This window comes from Liolophura sinensis, chromosome 6, assembly GCF_032854445.1.
Source record: "Liolophura sinensis isolate JHLJ2023 chromosome 6, CUHK_Ljap_v2, whole genome shotgun sequence".
Lineage (NCBI taxonomy): Eukaryota > Metazoa > Mollusca > Polyplacophora > Chitonida > Chitonidae > Liolophura > Liolophura sinensis.
Window position 1 is genome coordinate 43,600,886 of NC_088300.1, and position 12,107 is coordinate 43,612,992.

General features: G+C 39.9%; 1 protein-coding gene across 1 annotated transcript; it reads right to left on the bottom strand.

Annotated features, from left to right (window-relative positions):
• Positions 1 to 437: 437 nt before the first annotated feature.
• Positions 438 to 11,484, bottom strand: LOC135468119 (isocitrate dehydrogenase [NADP] cytoplasmic-like). The gene is made up of 12 exons (XM_064746191.1): positions 11,412 to 11,484; positions 9,136 to 9,175; positions 8,401 to 8,507; positions 7,322 to 7,408; positions 6,901 to 7,061; positions 5,952 to 6,098; positions 5,299 to 5,366; positions 4,920 to 4,988; positions 3,539 to 3,690; positions 2,812 to 2,952; positions 1,826 to 1,988; positions 438 to 625 (listed from the first exon to the last, which is right to left on the bottom strand). Exons 1-12 carry the CDS (start codon positions 11,425 to 11,427, stop codon positions 544 to 546), a joined length of 1,233 nt encoding a protein of 410 aa, XP_064602261.1. The 5' UTR covers positions 11,428 to 11,484; the 3' UTR covers positions 438 to 543.
• Between the last annotated feature and the right edge of the window lie 623 nt (positions 11,485 to 12,107).

Genomic DNA, 12,107 nt, shown 5'->3' on the forward strand with positions numbered 1-12,107 from the left:
TTATTTACAGGAGATTTTATGCCATTTCCTTCACCATCATACTTTTTACTAAATGTAGCCCTATATACAACAACGCTACACAAAACCAATAAGAAAATTCTTATTATTCGACTGGTGTACAAGACCGTATAAATGATACTGTAAAAAGTTTATTTTGGTAGCCTGATGTATCAGATAAAGGGTCATATTAAGGTACCAATTTCCAATACAAAAAATTTATTTATTTATTTATTTAATTGCTGTTTTATGTCGTACTCAAGAATATTTCACTTAAAAAAAACAGGGGGAAACCCGCCACCATCCACAGGTTGCTGGCAGACTTTCCCACGTACGGATCATTATTAAGTAAAGAGTAACTGCTGAGATCATTTTTAATGCTTTGATTATATGGATTCTTTTTCTTTTTTTTTGGGGGGGGGGGTTTATATTTTTTATATTGAATTTTATTTCATCAACTTGTTTCGATGTCGAGGTGTGTGCAATGAACTGTGACTAGTGACGTATTCATTATGACACCTACAGTTGACTTGAGCGTTTGCGCAGTCAACTGGACATCTTCACACGGAGATTTTCTGCCACTTTGTCCAGGAATTCGAAGGTGTTTAGGTAATCTGCACGACTAACACTGAAAAAGAAAAACAAACATGTCAGTGATTATAAAACAGCTTGCCTGATAGGACGGTACAGCAAACACTTTACCCGGGGGTGGCTTGCACAAAGGGGTCATACGCCTAACTTGAATGTCAATTACTAAAATCATGATCGCAACCTTTAATTACAATTAACACCCTCCTGCACGAAGGGACTGTAAGCTACAAAAGTTGTAATTTACAATAAAAAAAACATAATCTGCTGGATCTTGTACTTATTGAAAGTCACCTCAAAAACAACATCAAGGTGTTTAACATAGCCTCAGATAAACTGGTGTTTTTAGATTTCATTTACAAATCTGTTGGAAAATTGTCTCAAAAAGATAGTTCAAAGTTTTTTTCACATGTTGTTATCTGCTCAATCTTTATTATGTAGAACTGTTTTGAAAATGAGTCTTTAGGTACGAGTCATGTCGAGTTTGGTCTGCGATCGCAAATGTACAGCCCCTTCATCCAAGCTGCATAACTAGCTTTACAACTGATGGTGAAATCAATTGTAGGCTTTACAATCGTTAGCAGCTGTGATCCCTTTGTCCAAGTAGGCCCTGAAGAGTTAAGTCAGCTGCTTGGGTTATCACTGACCAATGATCTTGGCACCTTACAACCGATTTATCCACACACTGGTAGAGAGAACCAGACTCAGTCATGAACCTTGACTATCGTATCCACACATGAGACTCCAAACTCTCACTAACGTACCTGTTCATGCCCTTGATACAGATGGCCAGGTCCTTAGTCATGAACACTGACTCTCTCATCTCCACCCACGCACACTCCAAACTCTCACTAACGTACCTGTTCATGCCCTTGATACAGATGGCCAGGTCCTCTGTCATGAACCCTGACTATCGTCTCCACCCACGCACACTCCAAACTTTCACTAACGTACCTGTTCATGCCCTTGATACAGATGGCCAGGTCCTCTGTCATGAACCCTGACTCTATCGTCTCCACCCACGCACACTCCAAACTCTCACTAACGTACCTGTTCATGCCCTTGATACAGATGGCCAGGTCCTTAGTCATGAACACTGACTCTCTCATCTCCACCCACGCACACTCCAAACTCTCACTAACGTACCTGTTCATGCCCTTGATACAGATGGCCAGGTCCTCTGTCATGAACCCTGACTATCGTCTCCACCCACGCACACTCCAAACTTTCACTAACGTACCTGTTCATGCCCTTGATACAGATGGCCAGGTCCTTAGTCATCGATCCCGATTCAATCGTCTCCACACAGGCAGACTCCAAACTCTCAGCAAACTTCTTTAACTCCTTGTTTTCATCCAGTTTGGCTCGGTGTGCAAGGCCTCGTGTCCACGCAAATATTGATGCTGGAGACACACAAACACCATCAGATGTGAGAATAATGAAAATTTTGTTTTCGACCTTTACTTCACATTTTTAAAAATTTGTTTCTATTATCATCAAGAATTTCTTTCTTTATAGGACACCAACCGGTTTTGTGGGGAAAGGACAAATTTCCTTACGTAAAGCCTATAGCTGAGCCAGGGAGAGCCGGATTTGATCTCACAACCTTATTTGTGCAGCAAGCGGCTCACCACTGGTATACAAATTCAGCAAGGCACGCTTTTTCATATTAAACTAGCAAAATATTGAATGTAAAACTGATGACACCATGCATCTTGCATGAAGTTTACAGTCACATTCAACATTATTTCAGTGTCAGTGTAATTGAACAGTACTGACACTTCTCCGTTAACTGTTAGCTCACCTCTACAAATGATAGTCAACAGAGTTGATGATTGTCAATATCTACCCAGTACCTGTACAAAGCGCTGCATCACTCGTTCAAGTATGTGATGACTTACCCATAAGTGTCAGCTGACCTACAGCATGTGCGTACAGAGTTAGTTAAGGTAAATTATCTGTACACAGTCTGTACAAAAAGTTACATTGCCTGGGCAAGTATGAGTTGACTTACCCACAAGTATGAGTTGACTTACCCACAAGTAGGAGTTGACTTACCCACAAGTAGGAGTTGACTTACCCAGAAGTACTTACCCACAAGTATGAGTTGACTTTCCCACAAGTATGAGCTGACTTTCCCACAAGTATGAGTTGACTTTCCCACAAGTATGAGTTGACTTTCCCATAAGTATGAGTTGACTTACCCACAAGTATGCGTTCACTTACCCACAGAGTTAGTAGACGTCTCTTTGCCCTGCTGATGGAATCTGTAGTGTCTGGTGACTGTGCCATGGGCTGCCTCAGCTTCTATAGTTTTCCCATCTGGACAGACTAGTACGCTGGTCATCATGCCGAGAGAGCCAAACCCTATCCACAACAAACAGTAAACAACTGCTTACACCTATTCTTAAAATTCAGGATTTTCCATGTATTCATCGCCTTCCACATGTATGTTTTTTTTTCTTTTAAACCCAGGTGCATAAAACATAAACAATAGTTGCAAGCTGCATACACATATTTAAATCAGACTAAAGATCAGACCATATAACTGAGGACGAAAAGATCAACAGCTGAACAACATTTGGGATATCCGAATTTATCCCATAATTTGCCTGTGTCAGTGATATAACATTGATGTAACTTTTTAATATTCCACAATTTTGATTGGTGAAATAAACTGTCATTGACAAGTAGAAGCTTATCCAATGAAAAAGGACAACTGCATACCAGACCACATATATTGCTTGTTGCCGTAAAAGAAAAAAAAAAGGCTAGCGATCTCATACATTTACTACAGCGCTACATTAGTTAGAATGTTTATTATGGGGCCCAAGTATTCTCAGACAAACAAAAGAGAGAATTCATGTAAGCTTTGCCCTCAATCCCAATCAGCAACAGATACAGGTATACTGGAGTTAACAGAAAATAACATTGTGACTTCACATTTCCTTACCCTGAGCTACAGAGTCTGACTGTACGTCACCGTCATAGTTCTTACACGCCCACACAAAACCACCCTCAGACTTCATGGCGTAAGCCACCATGTCATCAATAAGCCTGTGCTCATACCAAATGCCCTTGGACTCAAACTGTGCTCGGTACTCTCTGCAAATTGAAAAGTGGATATTACCACATACAGCTTAGGTATACTACACACACAATTATATTACAATTGAACAATACTGTGGTTTGCAATCCTGGTTGTGTCTGTTGCATTTTATAGCGGAAACCATCTTTAATAAGCTTTTATCATTATGTGGTACAAAATTTCAATTTCAAATAAGCCTGACAGAAGACCAGTAACACTGAACAGAAAAAATCAACACGATGATTTAGATGTGCACTGATATCAGCTGGAAAAAAAAGTAACACTGTGTGCCATGCCATTAATGAGCCTGACAGAAAACCAGTAAAACTGAACAGAAAAATCAACACGATGATTCAGATGTGCATTGATATCAGCTGGAAAAAACAGTCACACTGTGTGCCATTAATGAGCCTGACAGAAGACCAGTAACACTGAACAGAAAAATCAACACGATGATTCAGATGTGCACTGATATCAGCTGGAAAAAAACAGTCACACTGTGTGCCATTAATGAGCCTGACAGAAGACCAGTAACACTGAACAGAAAAATCAACAGGGTGATTCAGATGTGCACTGATATCAGCTGGAAAAAAGTCACACTGTGTGCCATTAATGAGCCTGACAAAAGACCAGTAAAACTGAACAGAAAAATCAACAGGATGATTCAGATGTGCACTGATATCAGCTGGGGGGAAAAATTCACACTGTGTGCCATGCCATTAATGAGCCTGACAGAAAACCAGTAACACTGAACAGAAAAATCAACAGGATGATTCAGATGTGCACTGATATCAGCTGAGGGAAAAAACAGTCACACTGTGTGCCAATAATGAGCCTGACAGAAGACCAGTAACACTGAACAGAAAAATCATCAGGATGATTCAGATGTGCACTGATATCAGCTGAGGGAAAAAACAGTCACACTGTGTGCCAATAATGAGCCTGACAGAAGACCAGTAACACTGAACAGAAAAATCAACAGGATCATTCATGTATGCACTGATATCAGATAGGAAAAACAGTCACACTGTGTGCCATTAATGAGTCTGACAGAAGACCAGTAACACTGAACAGAAAAATCAACAGGATGATTCATGTGTGCACTGATATCAGATGGGAAAAACAGTCACACTGTGTGCCATTAATGAAAATTTCCCATACATTGGCCAAGTTCATGGGTGACAAAATATATGTGTAAACAAAACTGACCCACAAAAAAATACTTTCTTGCCACAGTAAACCTTACTTTTCATAGATTTCTTGGAAAAGGTCCTTAAATCTGCCATCATATTTCTTGAGGATTGTGTTTTTTGTGCTGTGAATATAAAATGAACAATGGTAATAATACATGTATTTTCCTTTCAAGGAAAACTCGAATCTAATATTCAATATATATATATATACATATATATATATACATATATACAAGCGTTTAAAACACTGATTGTTTCCATGAAAATTGTCATCTTTACATGCATCTGTTCTTGTACTGACCACTGTAGTTGGTAAGGAAAACACCTTGATTGTTTTTAAAAATAGCTCTCATCAGAGAGGGGATATTCCAACGCCCTACACCCACACAGCAGTAGCTGACAACAATCCATGCTAAAAAAAAATTCTGATACCTCAAATAAAGTGGCCAGCCTTTCTGAAGAGCAAACTGGAAGGAGCAATGTGCAAAGTCTCGAATGGACTGAAACAATCAAGAGTGAACATGTATATATACACTTTTAATAAACTTTGGATAATGAGCATTGCGTAATTTTTGGGGGTTTTACGTCGTACTTAGCAATTTTTCAGTCATATGATGAAAAGAAGTCTATCAGTTGAGTGTACATATATTGTGTCTTCTTGTGGCAGGGCGAGTCCATGCCCCCCAAAAGTGCTGCCTCCACTAAAGTATCACGCTGAAGACACCAGATATGACGCCCCATCCAGTCACATTATCCTGACACCGGGCCAACCAGTCCTCTTTCTTTGTCTCTCAAAGCGGATCGGCAAGTTAAGAAGCAACAAGTACCATTTTCTAAAAAAGCTGTTGGTATGACCCGACCTGGGTTTGATCCCAGGTCTCCCGACTTTAAGTCAGATGCCATAACCATATTCTCAGAAACTGATAGTTGCGCTTGTTGTTTAACTAGAAACAGGTATGTATGACATAACATTACGATTTTCATGTCATGGTTTTGAAGATGGACATATCTACGGATTAAATTCCCTGAGAACCTGTCCAACATTCAGACATGTGTACGTAACTGTAACACAGACAGCAATTTACCTTATCTGTGTTGTACATGGCTAAAGCCACCCCACCGGTGCCCTCAAACTCGAACACCTTGAACTTCATTGCTTCCCCTCCACTTTTGGGAGTCCATGAGACCTCCAAAGTCCCTGAGTCTGGCACAACAAAATCTGTGGCTTTGTACTGGAAAAATAGGATTAGAGGAGAAGAAGAACGTGTAATCTCTCGTCTTGGTAAGCTTTGAAGGGAATCCCCTTCCCCACGAAACTGTCATTTAAAACTATACGTAAATCACTACAGGATACGTCTAAAGAGAAACTGAAACTTTCACGCTCAAAAGCCAATTCTACACACATTCCCAAGGCTAACAAACTGCAAATGAGAAGCCAGAGCTAAAAAAGCAGCCTTTGAAAAAACAATCATTAAACAATTAAACCAATGAGGGCCCTTCCAGAACTTATAGTTTTTCAATTCCAAAATGAAATGTCATAATAGTGAATTATTATTATTTTTTTTTTTATTATTTATCCATTTATTAAATATTTACTTGATTGGGACTTCACAGTGTACTCAAGAATACTGCGCTTAAATGACAAAGTCATCAATTTATGGGTTGAAGAAACAAGTTAAGACTGGGCCAAGTGGACACCACAGCACTGGGCCAAGTGGACACCACAGCACTGGGCCAAGTGGACACCACAGCACTGGGCCAAGTGGACACCACAGCACTTTCCAAAGTTTCGCTGAGTCTCGGAACTTAATTCAAGTGCATGACCTGATTATTCACGGAAACATCTTTTACACACAAACCAGAGCCTGTTCCCAAACAGCAATCATAGCGCACATGTACCTGACATGGCTTCCTAAGCCCTTGTAAACATCTGTTGCCATGGTAGTCCAAATCAACTTAGCCTACCCTAACACTCTGCGGCACAGGGCTCAGCACAGATCAGTGTAAACACACAAGAGAACAATAACAACATACTTGATCCCCATATGCATGACGCCCTATGATGATACTCTTAGTCCATCCTGGCACGAGGCGTGGAATGTTCTTACAGATAATGGCTTCACGAAACACAGTCCCCCCTAAGATATTCCTGATGGTGCCGTTTGGTGACCTCCACATTTTTTTCAATTTAAATTCTGCAAGACATGAAAATAAATTTTTTTTATACATATGTAGATGTATCTTGTCCACATGACGACGTATTCAGTTTTTTTCAAATAAGAGCATGTCTTAAAAGTCATAGGTTTAGAAGCTTAAAATGAAGTCAAGAAACAGTAAATTTCATCCTATGATTTGGACTAAATAGTGTAGATAAATTATACACAATCTGAACACTTGCTGTCAAGAGTATATAACATATGGGCTGGATCTTCACTAAATGGTCTGATCAATTTACCTTCTACCCTTTTCTCATCAGGTGTGATCGTTGCACACTTTATACCAACATTGTACTTCTGTATTGCATGAGCAGCATCTATTGTAACTGAAAAAGACAATGTGTGTTGGTGAATTACTCACGAAACAACAATGACAGTATTTCTCATCACAGTCTTAATTAACTGAGACCACCTTTACAGTGTATTTATATCCAGTTGCTTCAACAGCATATCATCCTTTTGATTGGTGCTGAAAGCCTTCTTCATGAAGTTACCCCTTCTACAATGACAGTCATATGGCCGGAGGAAACTAGTACTCACCTGGAGTAAACCACAAAACCTGATGGAAAGCCACAGTAAACCCAGAGAGCTGAATTCGAGCAGACAATTTCAATGGTCAAGGGCTGATTGGCTGTACCTTTGCTGATAATCTTGGACTAGTTATACAAGCAAATTTTTCCATGTGTGACACACATGGTATTGGTGGTAGGCAAGTGGTTTCCAGCAAAATTCATGTTAAGTTACCTGAAACTGCACCTTTAACCCCTCACTATCAGTAAGATATGGTGGGTGGAAACCGGGCAGAGCCATCCGCAGGTTGCTGCATGACCTTCCCATGTATCACCCGAGAGGAAGCCAGCATGACCTGGACTTCAACTCACAGCGACCACATTGGTTAGAGACTCCTGGGTCATTACGCTGCTCTAGCGCGCTAACCAACTGCCAGTAAGAGCCCAAAATTGTATAGAAGCATGGAAATGTACTGAAAATCCTCTGTAAGAGTATCCTAATTTTTTAACATTTTCAACTGCCTCTGGAACCAATATTTTAAAACATTGTGAAAGAGCTATGAGGTGTAGAGAACTAATTTACTCAGTTTTATGAAGCTCGCATCTTCAGTGACACAAAAAAAATCATTTTGGCATCATTCTGATAATAACAGTATGCTTAAATTCCAGTGATAAAAAGTGCTTTTGTGGTTGAAAAGGTTGAAGATTTACATTAGTTTTGACAGTAATATTGTGACCTAGCCATGGAAAGGCAAACCTTCCACCCTTCAGCAGAGGAGGTGTAACAGACACAACCGTTGAGTACGTACTCTGATCATCTGTCTTATCTCTACTCTCAATCCCCAGATCATACGAGTGAATTTCCAGCTCAACAAATGGTGTGATTAACTTCTCCTTGATTAAATCCCAGATGATCCTGTGAAACAAATCATTAGGCATCAGAAATATTATCATTCCCATATAATTATCACATGTACACATACACTGAGCTTGATTTGTTGCATTCAATTATGAACTTGTACATTATAGGCTGGATTAGGTTACTTCACACAAATACGGGTATTACATTTGCAGGTACTGATAGAATGACATGCCCTATGTGTGTTTCACTGCTGTGTGTAAGTTTGGTAAACATATATGTAAAGTTCAAACTTGTGGGTTTACTCTGGCTCAGCACAGTTTCCTCCCACCATTACCCTCGTCACTGTTGAATAAGTGAAATATACTTGAGCACAACATTAAACAACAATCAAATAACATAAATAAATAAAGTTCAAACTTCTAATACCACAATACATGTATACATATTGTTCTTTTCACCAACAACACTGTCCACCTTGCTGGTATTAATTAGCCCTAAAAAGCTCTGAAAAGAGCCACCACTGGTATGAAATACTTTGAAATCAAAATGATACAAAGTAAGAATACACGATTAGTCTATCTCCAACTATGACATAAAGACATCTGACCAAACAGACCTCAATGTACAATTTTAAAACTGAATTAGCTTGAAATGTCCACTTTCACAAATGATTTGCAATTACCTTGTCATTTCGTCTCCCTGCATTTCCACAACTGGTCCTCCTGAAACAATCAAAAGTTCATAAGGCCATCTACACGGACATCTCTCATTTATTTCTCAATCAGGTTTAAAGGCAGGTGAAACCAAGCGGCAAACAGACAATCGCTCATTACCAAATACTTCATCAACAACCTTTAAGGTACATGTACTTGAGTAGGACTGTAATAAATATTAAAATTTACCTGAGTTTTGGAGGGAAATCTCCAAAAATATGTTAGAATCACATTGGGGGACATCACTATTTTAATTCACATTTACCACTCCTGGGTAATGTGGAAACAATGATGTCATTGTCTTGGGACATTTCTAGTTAGGTAAATACTGGGAACACTTGGCTGTCCTTGCTTGAAACAAGGCAGCTTTTCATGTTAACAACTTAATCAAAATACGGGATAAGTGAACTTAAGACAATAAAAAACAAGGCTGATATTTACTGACGATTTTGCTTTTCACAATGAACATCTGCGAATGACAAACAAATGGCAGGAAAATCAAATTTGCTATTCCTGGAAAAAAGTATACGGATAGCCGATCTTTCACTGGGATTGAACCCGATACTGTAGTATATTTGCTGAACAGACTGTTTGTGGCATGTACTTTCATATGGGTGCTTAGAAGACAAGACATCACTAGGCCAGATATCCATATCGCCTTTGCACCAAGAAAACACCCTACATCTATTTTAAAAAACATACCTTTTTATTTTTGTGATTTATAACAAAGATAATGCTGAGCAAGGTAAACGAACTCCCACTCAATGAGAAAATAGAAAGCGCTTTCACACTGCCTATAACGAGAGAACGCACCCGAACCGCGTTTTGCCTGGTAATCATACAGGTGTGGGGTACAAGTGACGCGACATAGTGTTTCTGGTTTGGGTTTCTGTTAATTTTCAGGTGTACATGTACACACTCCTTTTGGAAAAGTAGATTCCTGCTAGAATTACATATTTATTTATTTATTTGATCAGTGTTTTACACTGTACTCAAGAATATTTCACTTATACGACGGCAGCCAGCATTATGGTGGTTGGAAACCGGGCAGAGCCCGGGGGAAACCCACGAACATCCACAGGTTGCTGGCAGACCTTACCACGTATGGCTGGAGAGGAAGCCTGCATAAGCTGGACTTGAATTCACTGCGACTGCATTGGTGACAGACTCCTGGGTCATTACGCTGCGGTAACGCGCTAACCAAGTGAGCCACAGAGACCCCTACAATTACAAATATATTGGCTAAAAGAAGCCGGCGGAGTATTGTAGCCATAGTGGCAACCAATGGGAAAGCATATTACGCTCATTTACACCATGTCCAATAAGTCCTTTCTTAGCAATATCTGCAGTCCAAAACTGGTGTCAACTGTGGCTCTTACCTCTGAGCTAAACTGCACATACAATTCCCTTAATGACACACCAGCCCCATATTCACGACACTGCAACCTGTTTCAAAACAAGTCCGCCACTAGGCTTGTCCTTTCAGGATGAATGCTCGTGCACCAGTCTGGAGCGACAACTTTATCAAAACCCATAACTGAATGCAATATGTCTGTTGCTTCAGCAATAACAGTCTTGTGATTTCGGAGCTAGTGTGCTGTTAATGAGTGGAACATACCCAGGTTGTTGTGCAGTGGTGAGCTGCGAAGTAAGAGATACTGATGACGTCTGTTTTGGACTGTAGACATCGCTTAGAAAGGACTTATTTCACATGACGTGAATGGTGTATGCTTTACTCTTGGTTGCGGCTGTGGCTATAATGCTCCGCCAGCCCAGTATTAAGAAAGGAGTTGAAATAGCCACCTGGGGCTGGTACAAATCATGAGTATCTTCGTCTCAAGAAATTAAGCACATTGTACACGTACTAAACTTACATCGTCCAACAGAATGTTATGAAGGAAGGAATGAATGAATGAATGATTATGGCTTAACGCAGAATGTTAAGGGGTGTCAAACATGTACGTGTACTCTAGCAATATAATCCATCTACTCAGCTACACATTCAATGTGCTATTTTAAAACCCTTAATGTTGGAAATTTAAAATAGCACAATGAGTCTATTTAGATGGGCTACTAGCACTACCAGTTCAGTGACTACTGGTGCAACTTATATTCACGCCGGCCAACAACAACAACACAGTATTTGACATTCTCCCAGAGAATAAAAACATTACGTTCATGATAAATTCATGATTTCATGTGTTGCATCTTTAGGAGTTGCTTCGCAAGTAACTGAACCTCATACCTGTTATTTTCCCCATTTTAATGAATAAATCAGCGAAAACTCTGCCCAGAAATCACACCACCGTCGTCTTCAGATGCCGGTAATTTCACAGTGAACTTTGCCCCGCTATTTCACTGGATGCGCCTTCCCGTCATCCTGTCATCCCGCCCACATGACCCCTGGCCTGGTACACGTGACTCGTCAGCTGCTCCATGTCTAGCGTGCGTTCTGTCAATTTAACCATGGAGGAATATATAGGCCTATATACCTCCATGACTTAACAGACATGAACACCCATAATGAAATAATAATAATCAAGTTAATTTGCTTAACGCAACATGTAAGTCCGAATACTTTATGTTTCCTTTCACAAGGCGGGTTTAGTGCTAAGACAATCTTAGTTATTGTAATTGTTTTATTTCAAATTGCCTGAATGAGGATTCCATAGTTGTTTTTCCGGTATTGATGCCTATATAAGTTTAGTACGTACACTGTATGCTTTATTTCTTGAGACAGAAGATTCTCATAATTTGAACCAGCCCCAGGTGGCTATTTCAACTCCTCTCTTAATACTGGGCTGGCGGAGCATTACAGCCATAGCGGCAACCAAGGTATAGGCCTATATATTAAAACCTGTCCATCCAAGCGCTTTTGCCCTTTTCTGTAACATGCCACTATATAACGGTTCATGTGCAGTTGTGCTTGTAAAGCTAAGAG